The following is a 14,413-nucleotide window of genomic DNA, read 5'->3' on the forward strand; positions in this document are numbered from 1 at the left end:
TGTCTCTTTACTACATGACAAAAATAATGACAGCTTCACTGTGTGACGATGAAAAGCATGAGACGGACTAAAGAAAAAGTGTCTGACCACGGGTACGAGCCGTCTTCTGTCTCCTGTCTCTGACTGCTGTCCATGCTGGAGGAGTCCTGGTCCAGGGTCTGCTGCAGCTCCAGGTCCAGGTCCAGGTGTGTTGGTGTGTTCCGCAGTTTTCTGTGAATGAGCGCTGCGTCTGTGTGCAGCGTCGGAACTTTCTATAATGACTGGTAGGAGAAACGTGTCAGACCCTCCCAGCTGCAGCAGGACCAACCAACCACATCCATCTGAGAAGATCGGAGGAAAAACAACAACAGCATGAATTCAAGCAGCGAGTTTCAGGGTTACGACTGCACATTATGGAGCTAAAAGGTAGGCTGTGAAATATACTTAAAATAATACAAACAATATTTAAAAATAGAAAATCAAAAACATTAAAAAATATAGTCAGAATATAATATAAATATATAGGAGTGTTAGAAGTCAACAAAACTACGAGTTCATTACTTACAGTCCAACAAAAACACGTATTTGAAAAAAAACAAATATTCTAAATAACAGTAACTTAATTTATTAAAAAAAATAAAAAGAACAATAATGAATAAAACCATTAAATGTCGGTGATCTGTTTTCCGTTCTCCTGCTTTTATTTTGAAACCAGAAACGGAAATGTTGCTCATGCAGGCGGAAGCTGTACCGTTTACTTCCTGTCTTCCGGTTCCTGCAGCCTGAACACACTCATGTTTGGACTCTGGGCTCAGACTTTAACCAGGATTTTGTCTCGGGATTCAGGTTTATTTAAGCGCGTTGTATTGAACTGCAGCTGCTGTGAGCCGCTACTGCCACCAGGAGGCACTGCCAGAGCATTCAACACAAACACGCCGATGCCTCAGAAACAGAAAAGGGTGAGATTATACATTAACTTAAGGTTGAATTTAAAACTTAAAAAGTTGGTGAAAAAATCACAGTTTAATTTCTCTGTGATATTCTTGATTATTACTGTATCACAGGCAGTGATGCTTGTGTGATTTGTGGCTAACGTTAGCTCTCATTTTCATTTCTCATATTTTGATAACTATCGGTCTGTTTCTCATGTTCACACGCTGAGGTTCAAGGTTTTCCACGTTCCATTACTTTTGTCTGACCTCAGTGGACAAACAGCGGGTGCTCCGTCTTTTCAGCCTGTAAACCGCCCAGTGCTAGAACCTGAGGAGTATTTTATACAAGTGTAAACAGTTGTAACCAAGTAACCTGTCATTCGTTGCCCTGTTTCGCCAGGTGAAAGGTCAACAAGCCGGTGCAACAGCAGCAGAACCTGAATCCACTGGACCAGTTTCACTGGACAGGAGTGGATCTGTCAGCATCGTGGTCCGCGCAAAACCTGGGTCCAAACACAGCGGCATCACAGGTGGGAGACCAAACCTCGGTCTGTGGTCGGAGTCAAAGAAAAGTCCAAGCTCAGTGTTTTTGTCCCTGTCCTGTTTTCGTAGACGTATCCACAGAGGCGGTGGGCGTGTCCATCGCAGCCCCGCCCACTGACGGAGAAGCCAACGCTGAGCTCATCCGGTTCTTGGCTTCAGTTCTGGATGTGAAGAAGAGCCAGGTCTCTCTGGACAAGGTTCGGACAACCCTTCAGTCATTGGTCGATTCAGCTTTAAATAACATCAAGTCACGTGACTGTGTCGTCATCAGGCTCGATGTCTAGGACTGGACTAATGAAGTGTCTCTTCTTCCTCAGGGTTCCAGGTCCAGAGACAAAATACTGACAGTGGACTCGTCCTTGAGTCCAGAGGAGGTTCTGAGGAGACTGAGACAGTCTACAGACTGATGGACAACAGGAGGACAGAGACCTGGTCACTCATCAACAACCTTTGCTCTGAGGAAACATTAGGTGCTCCCCCTGATGGAGATCAGAGAGACCTTTAATTTACCCCTCTGTTCTTAGAGGACTTTAATGATGTTTTGATCCGTGTTTCATAAAAATCTATTGTTTTTATTTAAACATTTTCAGGTGTAAATCTGAGACATGATGTGGAATCAATAAAGTTTCATCTAATCTGTTGATTAATCCATACTTGATGTGTCACCTGGTGATCAAGAACAGGAAGTTGAAACATCTGGTCAAACCCTCTATCTATCAACATAAACACAAAAATAGCTTAGTGCTAGGCTAACACAGATGTTTCCAAATCTCAGTTGTTAAAGGTCAAACTAATTCTAAAATGAAGGTCAGAAGTTTGAAAATGACATCAAACCAAAACATCAGAAATGTTTAACCACTAGTTAGAGAACCAAAAGATCAGAAATGTTTAACCACTAGTTAGAGTTCAATCTAAATCAGCTTATAACAGTCACAGCAGAACACCAGAGTTTTTGTCCCAAATGGTTTTTATTAAAGACATTTTACAGACACTCAGACTCCTCGGGGTTGCTTGAAGTTCATACCGACGGTGGGCTGGGTCACCTGCAGGTTGGACAGACTGCCAAAGTCCTGGAGGACAGAGAAACAGACGGGGTGAGTCAGGGGGACTGGAGGACAGAGAACCAGTCTAGGATTGGGGAACTGTCTGAGAGCGTCAGGGTTCCAAAGGAACTGAGGGTCCTTCAAACACGGGAAAAGCTCTCAGTTTCCTCTTCCTGTACTATCAATGACCTGACCACTAGGGTGTCATGATCACTTTCGATACAGGGTAAAACACTAACATCTTGACCAGAGTCTGGTCGCAGCTTTGAATTCAAATATCCCACCAGACCAGACTGAGGGCCTGCAAATGACCCCTGACCTCTGCTCAGGTCCATGAACACATCACCACATCAGTTCACACGACAAAGACTTGAACAGAACTCACCAGCAGCTTCAGCATCTCCTTGGTGTCGGGATCTACTTCAATCAGCTCCTGGTCCAGAGCAGAAACCTGAACAGGGAACAGTAAAGACACATCAGGATCTGGACTCTCACTGGGTCACTGAGTCCACCGCTGAACATAAGGACCAGCTCCACAGAACCAGCATTGATGAACAGAACATAGCTCTCTACGTGTGCGTGTCTCAGACAGTTTGTCTTCTGGTCCTTTAGTCACTGTGAGCAGTGAACCAGTGACACGATGACTTTCAACCCAGGTCTACAGAGTGAACTGGTCTGATGAGGCCCAGAGTCCAGCATTGGACCCAACCAAAAACAGGATCAAGTGAAGTGTCTGTGGGCCAGAACCCACTCCACATCTCACTGACAGCAGGCAGAGGGAGAGAACTCTCTAGATGTGCGAAAAGTAACCACTGCTGCAGCTTCACCCAGGGGTCAAAGGTCAACACAATACAAGCTTTAGAAATCTAAAGACTGCAGATTGAAATCTCAACATTTGACCAAAAACCAACGACGACATCAAACATCACCATGTTTGTTTCAATCCATTATACAACTGCAGAACAGAACATCAGTTCCAGCTCTTTATTAAAAGAACTCTGAGTGAAAACATGATAAGTTTACTCCAAGTCAGTGAGTTACTGTGACTTAGTTCTTTACCAGTTAGTTGACCAGGTGTACAGTCATCCACCACATTAACACTGGTCAGAACTAGTCCATACCTGGGTCTACACTGATGTCCAACATCTCATCTCAAACATATGAATTCAGCAGGTCTAGTTAACATTGAAACATCCGATCTGTGCTGCGTTCACTGACCTCAGGAACATAGTTGTCCCTCCTCTCCCTCTCCTCCTCCTGCAGTTTGATGGAGATTCCTCTGACTGGACCTCTCTGGATCCTCTTCATCAAGTGCGTCACATACCTGTACAAAAAGAAGAACAGAAAAACTGAAGCTTTGTCACAGTAAAGTCCTTTATCTTCAGACATTTATCTACAGAACAATTCAACAGGTCAGACAGAATACCAGCAGCAGCACTACGGCACCTGTCCACCGCTCAGCTGGGCTTCAATGACTGACTAACACTTCAGAGAATGTCATGTCTGAGAGCGCCAGGGTCTGGGAGGCACTGATGGTCCTTCAGACACGGGAAAGGCCCTCATTACCCTCTCCCTGTACTATCAATGACCTGGCAACAACAAGGCCATGATCACTTTCGATACAGGGCTCCAAAATTCGTCCCTCACCCAACACACTCACCCAGCGATCTTGTTGCGCAGCTTCTTGCTGGGAATAATGGCAATCTCCTCACACACCCTCTTGTTGGTGTGGAAGTCGTTTCCCAGCCGGGTGTAGTATTTCTCGATGATGACCCTGGCGGCCTTCTTCACCGTCTTTGTCCTGACTCGTCCCTAAACACATCACAGTCATTACATTTGAACGTCAACATGTTGATTTGATGAAGCTATCACCAACAAGCTGCTATTAAAGACATTATCAAAATAAAAGAGTTCTGGTTCAGACGCACAACGAATACGTCAATAAAACAATACAAACGTATTACAAACGTTCACGTTAGTTAACATAGCTGCTACCATTTCCAGTGAACATTTTACACATTTACAACTAAGGTTGATGATTTCCTTAAATCCTATCGCACAAAGACGAGCAAACGCTGTTTCTGTTTATCAGCAAAGTCTCCAGGAAACGCTATAAGTTAGGCTTCATGGACAGTTCACCGGGCCTACAACAGCTATTTAACGTCCCTTGGTTTGTTCTTGCAGCGTCCGTGGTAGCCCTGTGTTGCTACTGCTACAAATGCTAACACCGGAGATTAGCTTCCAACGCTAACACCCGGTGACAAACACCCACCGGGGAGAGGTTTAACCAGTATATAAGACAAGTAGCGAATTCGAGTCAGTGTTTAGCCAGTGAACTGTTTGAAACACGAAACGCAGAAACCTTCGACTTAATTAGTTAAGTCCAATAAAGAGCTAAAGAACGGTTCTGCTCCGCCTCATCTGTTAGCTTCGGCACTCCACCAGATACTTCTAAATAAAACGTTTTGTTTGAAGCATCAGACTGAAATACAGCCGTGATCCTGTGGCAGAAGCAGTCCGGTCTATGTAGCGACCGATTCCACTGCATATTAACCAACAGGAGTGCAAGATTGAGCTGGATGTTAGAATGAGATAAAAAACATTTACCCACCATGTTGGATCGGCCTGGTAGAAGAGAACTACGAGATTTCCGGCGGATGTTTAAATCCCCATGCGGAAGGTATAGCGTGTTACGAGGACACCTGCCAACAGGAGGTTGAAACTACAACTGCTTGAACCAGATTAAGATTAAGACATGCTTTATTCGTCACACAACGGGATAATTCTCATGATTGACAGCAGCAAAGTACAACACACGATATAAAGAGTAATGTATAGCAAAGTTCTACGGTAATAATGACAACACTCTGCCGCTTGTTAACATTTATACTGTATACTGTATTTAGAAACAGAGACAAATAGAGCGCGTATTTAGAGACAAATAGATCGCTGAAGAGGGGAAGAAAGGAATAGAAATGTTTTCATTTTTTATTTAAAATGATGGATTTGTGAATATTAAAGTGGTAACTCAATAAAACAATTACCGAACCCCTAAATGGACAGGGGTTATAGCAAATAAATAAACGTTTCTGGCACTCAGCTGAAAGTCTCAGTTTTCTGGATTCAACTATTGAATCCAAACAACACCAACACACCTCCATAAAAGACAATGAGGGCTAAACACCAATCTCTATTAAATAAATTCTCGTGATTCAATTTAATTTCCGATGAACGACATCACGTGACGTGAGCTCACGTGACCCGTTAGTTAACATGGCTGCTACCATTTCCAGCGAACATTTTACACATTTACAACTTCTGCTGAAGGTAAAGGATTTCCTTAAATCCGTGAACTGTTTAATCCGTTCTATCGAACAAAGACGATTAAACGCTGTTTATGTTTTGTCATATGTATTTTTAAAAAATTGTGAGGAGTTATCGTTAGCCCCATATGTATTTTTTAAAAATTGTGAGGAGTTATCGTTAGCCCTTTAGCAGAAGAACGTACATTGACAGCGAAACATTTATTTCTGTAGTAAATACTTTGTCTTATGACTAGTCGTTTTTAACTAATGTGCGATTACAGTAAACTTAACGACCAACACCTGTGTGACGTCAACACAAGTACATCGTGGGTCGGTCAGTCCTCGGTTTTATCTTTAGAATAATCATCCTCACATTGAAGAAGCTAAAGTGAGAGAAGATGTTCTAGTTCCGTCTGTTCTAGGCCTGTCATAAAGATGAGAATAAATGACCGGAAACAAATACAGAGTCTGTTTGTTCGGAGCTAAACTCGTGGTTATTGTTGTCTGTGGTTCTGCTCCACAGGCTCCGTCCAAAGATGCAGTCAGAGACGTCTGTGTCCGCAGTCACAGGGAACCCGGTGGTCGGCTGGCTGAGAGCACAGCGGCCGCACTGAGCATCTCTACAAGCCAGGCTGCTGAGGTGACACACACACACACACACACTGAACAGCAGTAGTGGATATGGTGAGGGTGGGTCACTGGTCTGTCTTCCTCCTCAGCTGGTCCACTCGCTCCACGTCCTCTCTCATCACGTGGTCTTCAACAACCTCAGTTCCCCTGAGCAGATCCTGGATCTGTTTCCCACATCCTTCCACCAAAGTCTGAAGAACCTCATCACCAAGATCCTGCTGGAGAACAGGTGAGAACACGTGACATGGTGGACGTCAGTCACTCAGCCTGAGCAAAGATGAACTCATTTACAAACTGCAGTCAAGTCAGTGATTGGTCAAAATAACAGCAGTGACATCACACGGTCTCTTGTGATGTTTTTCAGTCCAACATGGAGGACGGAGGCTGCAGGAGTCAACGGTGAGTCCACATGGACTCTGTGTGTGTGTGTGTGTGTGTGTGTGTGTGTGAGAGATCCTAACTCGTGTGTGTGTGTGTGTCCAGTCTCTCTCCCTCAGCTTACACACCTGGACTGGAGAGTGGACATGGTCAGAGGCTCAGACTCTGTGGGTCACATGTCCGTCCCCACGTGTCTGGTCCAATTCCAGGTCAGATATTCAACAACTCTCACTTTACTGCCCCCTACTGATGCAAATGTTTTGAATGAAATGAGTTTGGTTTTGGTGTGTTTTTCCAGGTCGAGGATCCGTCCCCATCTGCGGGCACAGAGTCTGTTTCCACGGTGACGGTGGAGCTGAGCAGAGAGTCTCTGGACACCATCCTGGACGGACTGGGACGAATCAGAGACCAGCTGTCTGTTGTCGCTGGGAAATAAATAATAACCCCTTTTTTTTCTTTTTCTTTAAAAATCATTTGCCTCTGCATTTTGTCCTGTTCATCCAACCAGCTCAAGTTTTCACTATTAAAGTTTTTATAGTTGGTTTAGTATTTTCTCTTCTAACTCACATTAGAAACAACAAACACCGATGACAGAACCGTTAGGACTCGGACAGAATCAGTTCTCAGCTCAACTTTTATTATTCCATCTTCTGTACAGGGAGTATTCAAACCAGTTTACTTCACGCTGGAATACTCTGAAATGTTACTGGAATCAGTGTAGTACAGAGCAGTTGGTACCAGTTCAGACTGGATCCTGGCCCAGAGAACTCTAGTCTGGTCCAACTGTTAAATGTTGTGAAAACGACATCACTCTGTTAGCTGATGTTAGTCAACTTTACTGTGTGCTCTCTGGTACCTCTAGAGGACAAATCAGAAAAGACACATTACTCTGTGTCTTCAGTTTGACAAACTTCACTCAGGCTGTCTGACATGAGTGCCCTCTACCGCTCAGTCTGCGTCATGGCATGCTCTACTGCTGGTTTGACTCAGTGTCATGTTCCTGTCCTCTGACTGGTGAGCCAGCAGGGGGCGTCTCCACACCTGTAACCCAGGGGGAAAAACATGAAATTCTGATCAAAACAGTTTTTAATGAAGTACTAGTTAGTTTTACTAACTTCATCTATTTGGTCAAGATAGCTTTGTTGCTATCTTTTTTAGCAGTTTGTGGGATTTTTTTTTAGTCATCGTTTGGCTAAAAATGTTGTGACTGGTCAAACTGTTGACTGACGCTCACCTGTGTCGGACGGTAGACGGACAGCTGAGGGAGGAGAGCTGCTGCTCCAGACGACACACCCTGAAGGCCAGGTAACAGGAGGAGAGGAGGAGCAGGAGCACACTGACACACACACACACACACACACACAGAGATCATCATCACTCAGATATTCACAGAATTGTTTCCTGGGGAATTGTGGGTAGTTTTTCTTCAGGACTCACAGCAGGATGAAAAGCTTGAGCAGCTGGAAGTCTGTGGGACCAAGTTCTGGTACTGGTTCTGTCAGAAGGATCTGCTCTGGATCCAGAGTGCTCTCTGCACACACACACACACACACACACACACACACACCATCATCATCATCATTTACCCAACAGCTGACAGTGATTTGATTGACAGGCAGGGAGGGGCGTGGTCTGTTACCAGAGAGTGTGTGGGTGCTGAAGGGCGGGTCTGTGGCCAGGCTGGGGGCGGAGTTTCCCAGAAGGTCAGGGAGGGAGGAGGACACAGGGGGGAGAGACGGTTTCCTTCTCCACTTCAGCACCTCTGGAAACTCGTCCTGAGGTCAGACAGATGTTTGATGTTTCAAAGTAGCTGGACCAACAACTTCAGTCCAGCTCTCACTCTGAGGAACATCTATGTTACAGTACCATGGACAGAGAACTGGGTTCCTCCAGCAACTGCTTCAGACTCAGACTTTTCCCGTTCACCTGAAGAGAAAACAGACATCACTCTGGAATCATGGAAATGTCCTGATCAGAGCCATGAGTTGTTTTTGTTTTATACTTCATTACTGTGCTGTAGAACCAGCGAATCAAGTCGAACGCCTTCAATCATAAAACCACTGATTTTCTCTGTGGACTTCAGAGTTACTCAGGTCTTTTGTTGGAAGGTGTCTCTGGAGACTCTGGAGTTATAAACCACAGCTAATTTTATTGACAACAGCACCACAGTGCCTCCTGCAGGCAGACCTCGGTCAAGTCTTTTAACCTGGTGTCTACCCACCTGCAGGTGAGTGCAGATCCTCCTGAGGACGTCGTAGACACTTTCTCTGGACAGAAGGGACACAAACACGTACTGAGGACAAAAAGACAAACAACATATTTTTAAAAATAGTCTGAGCCAGAGGAACAGGTTGGCTCTGGATCAGTGACCTTCTGTCCAGTGTCCATGGTGATGGCCAGACCATTTGGCACCAGTCCTGCCGTCTTGTGCTTCTTCACCAGCCGCATCGAAACCACTGGAATACAGACCTGCAGGACAGAACCAAAACCAGACCAGAACTTTAACCAACCCAAAGATAAAGTACCTTTTCACCGACTGGTACTGATGTGGTTTCATTTAGACCAACAGCGAGAAGACATGGACAAAGACCAGGAGAGCTGAGGTCACGTTAAAGTCCTCCACAGAGAACCACATGTTGGTCTCCAGGACCTCATCTCTCCTCTGGACCAAAGACCTGATCCAGCTGAAGCCTGGAGAAGATCAGACCAGCTGGTGTCTGGATCACAGCTGTGTGACTGGACCAGGTGTCCCCTGGTCCAACAGTCCACCCACGGTGTCTTCAATCACCTTGATGTCCTTCCCAAACAGGTTGGCGTAGAAGCAGAGCCAGTGTCTGGAGATGTAGAGTCGACCCTGCAGCAGGATGTCCCTCAACAACGCACAGGAGTAAACTGAAGGAGAACCAAGGACAACAGTCAGCAGAACATGGGTCTCTTTGGTCCAGAGCCAGGTACACAACAGGGTTCTTCTGTCCAGATGGGATCAGAGTCTGGACCTGTGAGGACACTGTCCAGGTGTTCCTACTGTTCCTACTGTTGTTCCTGGTGTAGTACCTGGTGTAGTACCAGTTGTGGTACCAGTTGTGGTACCAGTTGTGGTACCATGTGTAATACCATGTGTGGTACCATGTGTAATACCATGTGTGGTACCATGTGTAGTACCAGGGGTGGTACCACACATGGTACCACACATGGTGCCACACCTGGTACCACACATGGTATTACACATGGTACCACAACTGGTACTTGTGGTACCATGTGTGGTACCATGTGTAGTACCATGTGTGGTACCACACATGGTACTACACATGGTACCACAACTGGTACTTGTGGTACCATGTGGAGTACCAGTTGTGGTACAATGTGCAGTACCATGTGTAGTACCAGTTGTGGTACCAGTTGTGGTACCAGTTGTGGTACCAGTTGTGGTACCAGTTGTGGTACCAGTTGTGGTACCAGTTGTGGTACCAGTTGTGGTACCATGTGTAGTAATAGGTGTGGTACCACCTCTATTACCAGGTGTGGTACCATGTGTGGCACCATGTGTGGTACCAGGTGTGGCACCATGTGTGGTACCAGGTGTGGCACCATGTGTGGTACCATGTGTGGTACCAGTTGTGGTACCATGTGTGGGACTACACATGGTACCACAACTGGTACTGCACATGGTACTGCACATTGTACCACAACTGGTACTCCACATGGTACCACACCTGGTACCACACATGGTATTACACATGGTACCACACATGGTATTACACATGGTACCACAACTGGTACTGCACATGGTACTGCACATTGTACCACAACTGGTACTCCACATGGTATCCCCCCTGGTACCACACATGGTACCACAAGTACCAGTTGTGGTACCATGTGTAGTAATAGGTGTGGTACCACCTGTATTACCAGGTGTGGTACCATGTGTGGCACCATGTGTGGTACCATGTGTGGTACCAGTTGTGGTACCATGTGTAGTACCAGGTGTGGTACCATGTGTAGTAATTATGTGTGGTACCATGTGTAGTACCAGGTGTGGTACCAGGTGTGGTACCATGTGTGGTGCCATGTGTAGTACCAGGTGTGGTACCATGTGTGGTGCCATGTGTAATACCATGTGTAGTACCAGTTGTGGTACCATGTGTAGTACCAGGTGTAGTACCAGGTATAGTGCCTGGTGTTCTGGTCCTACCTTTCATCAGGATCTCCTCCTTTGGAACAGCCTTGAACAGTTTGTGGAACTGAGAGTTGTACTTGTTAACAGTCTGAGAACAAGAAGGAAAATGACCTTCAGATGTTTCATCTTCTGACCACCACACCTGAGTGTGTGTGTGTGTGTGTGTGAGAGAGCTTCACTCACTGATCCTCTGTAGCACTTCTTCACATCTTCATACGACAGGTCATCAATCAGCTGCAGCCTGCAGGAAAAGTCAGAGCATTACATCACATCCTGTAAGAAACAGAGGAACAAGATGATGATGATGGTGATGATGATGGTGATGGTGATGATGATGATGGTGATGATGATGGTGATGATGATGATGATGATGGTGGTTGAATTTGTTGGTCAGCTTTGAATTCCGTCCTTAGTGTTAAAAATATTTCGTGTCACTGGTTTTCTCTATGGACTCAAGGCACTCAAAAATCTGAACTATCCCTTTAAGACCCCACCATCCCCCAACACACACACTGTCACATAGGACGGTGTTGTCATGGCAACATGAAGCAAATCAACCAGAAGATTATGCAAAAAGAAGAAAGTTGTTGTACTTTAACCGCCCCCCCTATTAATCCCCCTCCCCCAAAGAGAGAATGTTCCAATCAGAACACACACACTGGGGCCTAGTGTGTGTGAAAGAGGTGATTGTCTACACACACACACACACACACACACACCCAGCTTGTTTGGTACGTGACAGGAATTTGACTCTCAGAACACACTGCGTTTGTTTTTTGTCTTTTTTCAGCTTTTAACTACTGCCATCACACACACACACACAGAATGGTACTTGATGTAGGGGGCGCTCTCCTCATCACAGACAGCCCCTCCATTGTGATCCAATCACACGTCAAGTCAATTTTGAGTACAATCACAAATATAACGGCTATAAAAAATAGTACTTGGACTTGTTTGAGTTACAGGAACTGTCATGTGATCACAGGTATTAGTACCAGGAACTTTACAGTGATGTACGAATGGTGTTTGTGAGCAGCGCAGGGATCAGGGAGTAAATAAAAGTACCAGGACTCTGTGCTTCTTTTAAAGTTTAGTGCTCAGGTAGCTCTGCAGTTCCTCACCTGATGGGTAGATGGCAGTGTCCCACCTCCTCCATGTGGACGTCCAGCACAGGATTAGGTGGAGCAGTGATGTCATCAACGTGCTCCACATTCTCTGATGTCATCACAAACGTTAAGGCCAGGACTTGAACCTGTGGTCTTCTTGTAATAAGGGCGCCCTCTTCTGGTGACTGTTGGTATTGGCTCCAGCTCCACCACGACTCTGAAAATGAATCAATGATAGAAAGTGAATGAAGGAATGTTTTTAAAATCAAATTTATTGATCTATCTATTTTCACAAACATGTGTTTGTTTTTCTTTAATTCTAGATTTCGTTGTTCTTTTACTTTTTGGGGGAGGGGATGGGGGATGGAGGGGTCCAAACGTTCTTTATCTAAACAGGTATACAAAATCGGATGCCAATGAAAAAAACAAACAAACAAACAAAAAAAATTATCCATGAAGCTGAACTTCATGTGTACCTATTCTCTGAGTACAACACTGGTGGTACAGAATACTTCAAAGTCCAGCACCAAATGCTAACTGTTAGCCAGAGGACATTAGTAGTTAAAGTCAAAGGAAAAAAAATCAAAACTGAATTTTCTTTCCTGCTGGAAAATGAAAGTTGAATTATTCATAAAATAAGTGGTTTCCACACATCGTCCTTAAACCAGAGAAAAAATGTTCACTATTCATTAAGTCAAATGACCGACTCTGTTCTACTCCTCGACATTATTGTTGTTTAACAAACGGGTTTATGGTGAAAAAACACACACACACACACACGGTTTAACAAACGGGTTTATGGTGAAAACACACACACACACACTCTCACTCTCTCTCTCTCTCTCTTACCTGAACTGGCCGCACGGTCTCCCCACAGCTCCGCCAACCGTTACCTGAACTGGCCGTACGGTCTCCCCACAGCTCCGCCAACCGTGTCTACAGCCTGTATCTGAGTTCGAGTCAAGTTGACTGTTGTGAACGGAAGCCACAGCACAGACAACCGGAAGTTGTTCTGAAATTAAAACGCACAAGCCAAAAAAAAAGACAGACGAGGTTCTCACCGTGGTGTAGAGAAAACGTCGCCCAACCCTCACGTCGTCACTAATCTACAAACATTATAACATCATTCATAAACCATTATATAAATATATAGTTGACATAATAGAGCATTGTTTTATTGAGGACAGTAAAACCCAAATCATCTGCTTCTTGACTTTTAAAATACTCAGAAATCGAGGGGAGGAGGCATGAAACATGTGAGAAGAAGGGACTGTGAATCCAAGAATCCACGTGAGCAGGAGGAGCAGCAGGAGTGGACAGCGCAAGGACCAACATTTCGATGAACCTGCTCATCCTATTTTCAGCAGCGCAACAGCGCCTCCACCTGGTTTCTCCACCACACGGACTCTCCTCTCAATTCAACCATGAGTCTATTTACAGGATGGATGCCCTCTGGTGGGTTTTTGCGATATTACAGGGAGTGCATATTGAAACAACTAGCACTTCCTCCGTTGTGAACTATTCCTAGTACTATTCCTCATAATTAAATCCATCCCAGATTTCACTGAAAACAGTGATTGGCAACGATGAGTCAGTGACAGATTCCTATCTGATGTGTTCACCTTCACTGTTAAATCTTCAGTACATCTGACATCAACAAGGGTGATCAACCTGAGACCGTGGCACAGGTTTGGCTGTAAATACATGACAGATTCATTAAGGCAATCAAAGAATTATATATATTATATATTAGCAGTAAAATGTGCACAACAGAAAAGGTGCTAATTGTTAGCTTACTTCAAAGCCCGGGACAGATGAGACGAGGATGACGATGAACCACCGGCATCGCTGTCTGTCCAAACAGGTTCTAAGAACTTTCTGTGTGAACTTAAAGAATGAAGGACTCAGAGGTCGAGGCCCCGTTCCACCAGCTACAGGTTTAATGTCAGATCAACAACAGTAGAAAAACAGAGGCTACAGACAAAACGAAGAGTAGGAAACATCATCATCATCATCAGGCTCTTTAAAATAATTCCTCTGTACAGTATTTACACACACACACGCACGCACACACACACACACACAGAGTACAGTACAGCTACACACTGAGGGAGTGGGGAGGAGGGGCGGGGCTTCACTTCCTGTCACACAGTCTGAGCCTGCAGCTTCAGTCCCATTATTGCTGCGCTCTGATTGGTCCATCCTCCCCCACCCACAGTGGCTCATATTTTAATTATTCATTTCTTTAAAAAATCTTTAAAGGTGAGACAGGAACAGGTGACGCTGCGAGTCCACAACCTGGTTCTGGGAGGTCAGAGGT

The 14,413-nt window shown here is 45.0% G+C and overlaps 5 protein-coding genes and 2 non-coding genes across 13 annotated transcripts in view; 2 read left to right on the forward strand and 5 right to left on the reverse strand.

The window, feature by feature from the left end:
• glsl (glutaminase like) overlaps positions 1-1,460 on the reverse strand; it is a 7,378-nt gene extending 5,918 nt beyond the window's left edge. For 5 of the 6 annotated variants that reach the window (XR_003049879.1, XR_003049878.1, XR_003049877.1 and 2 more), the window contains exons 1-2: positions 1,285-1,460; positions 88-320 (exon numbers count right to left, since the gene is read on the reverse strand). Coding sequence is in view for 1 of the 6 variants with exons in the window: in XM_025056224.1 (XP_024911992.1) it covers positions 88-134 (47 nt within the window). In the remaining 5 variants the exon portion in view is untranslated. Of the gene's footprint in view, positions 1-87; positions 321-730; positions 870-1,284 lie in introns of those variants that run through there. The other variant, XR_003049876.1, reaches the window with a different exon arrangement.
• c6h15orf40 (chromosome 6 C15orf40 homolog) lies at positions 731-2,107 on the forward strand. Its single transcript, XM_008311345.3, has 4 exons — positions 731-938; positions 1,312-1,441; positions 1,524-1,651; positions 1,772-2,107. The coding sequence occupies exons 1-4, from the start codon at positions 774-776 to the stop codon at positions 1,859-1,861; spliced, it is 513 nt and encodes a 170-aa protein (XP_008309567.1). The 5' UTR covers positions 731-773; the 3' UTR covers positions 1,862-2,107.
• Positions 2,108-2,403: 296 nt separating this feature from the next.
• On the reverse strand, positions 2,404-5,258 carry zgc:114188 (40S ribosomal protein S17-like). Of its 2 annotated transcripts, none has more exons than XM_008311347.3 (5): positions 5,109-5,255; positions 4,158-4,309; positions 3,716-3,821; positions 2,883-2,948; positions 2,404-2,524 (listed from the first exon to the last, which is right to left on the reverse strand). In XM_008311347.3, the coding sequence occupies exons 1-5, from the start codon at positions 5,109-5,111 to the stop codon at positions 2,447-2,449; spliced, it is 405 nt and encodes a 134-aa protein (XP_008309569.1). In that variant the 5' UTR covers positions 5,112-5,255; the 3' UTR covers positions 2,404-2,446. The 2 variants fall into 2 exon arrangements, with proteins under 2 accessions (XP_008309569.1, XP_024911993.1); XM_025056225.1 differs by lacking the exon at positions 2,404-2,524 and adding an exon at positions 2,754-2,794 and having other exon boundaries at positions 2,858-2,948; positions 5,109-5,258.
• LOC112487166 (small nucleolar RNA SNORA71) lies at positions 2,598-2,724 on the reverse strand. Its single transcript, XR_003049995.1, has one exon. It is a non-coding gene; the product is annotated as a small nucleolar RNA SNORA71 (small nucleolar RNA).
• LOC112487182 (small nucleolar RNA SNORA71) lies at positions 3,998-4,124 on the reverse strand. The gene has a single exon (XR_003050011.1). It is a non-coding gene; the product is annotated as a small nucleolar RNA SNORA71 (small nucleolar RNA).
• A 431-nt stretch (positions 5,259-5,689) lies between the features above and the next one.
• commd9 (COMM domain containing 9) lies at positions 5,690-7,356 on the forward strand. The gene is made up of 6 exons (XM_008311349.3): positions 5,690-5,824; positions 6,326-6,442; positions 6,522-6,661; positions 6,797-6,831; positions 6,916-7,019; positions 7,109-7,356. The coding sequence occupies exons 1-6, from the start codon at positions 5,771-5,773 to the stop codon at positions 7,244-7,246; spliced, it is 588 nt and encodes a 195-aa protein (XP_008309571.1). The 5' UTR covers positions 5,690-5,770; the 3' UTR covers positions 7,247-7,356.
• Positions 7,357-7,426: 70 nt separating this feature from the next.
• gramd2ab (GRAM domain containing 2Ab) lies at positions 7,427-14,407 on the reverse strand. The gene is made up of 12 exons (XM_008311350.3): positions 12,987-14,407; positions 12,109-12,310; positions 11,171-11,228; positions 11,003-11,075; positions 9,599-9,702; positions 9,181-9,279; positions 9,032-9,103; positions 8,677-8,736; positions 8,450-8,585; positions 8,248-8,341; positions 8,045-8,146; positions 7,427-7,851 (listed from the first exon to the last, which is right to left on the reverse strand). Exons 2-12 carry the CDS (start codon positions 12,210-12,212, stop codon positions 7,803-7,805), a joined length of 951 nt encoding a protein of 316 aa, XP_008309572.1. The 5' UTR covers positions 12,213-12,310; positions 12,987-14,407; the 3' UTR covers positions 7,427-7,802.
• Between the last annotated feature and the right edge of the window lie 6 nt (positions 14,408-14,413).

Source organism: Cynoglossus semilaevis, chromosome 6 (genome assembly GCF_000523025.1).
Source record: "Cynoglossus semilaevis isolate Cse_v1.0 chromosome 6, Cse_v1.0, whole genome shotgun sequence".
NCBI lineage: Eukaryota > Metazoa > Chordata > Actinopteri > Pleuronectiformes > Cynoglossidae > Cynoglossus > Cynoglossus semilaevis.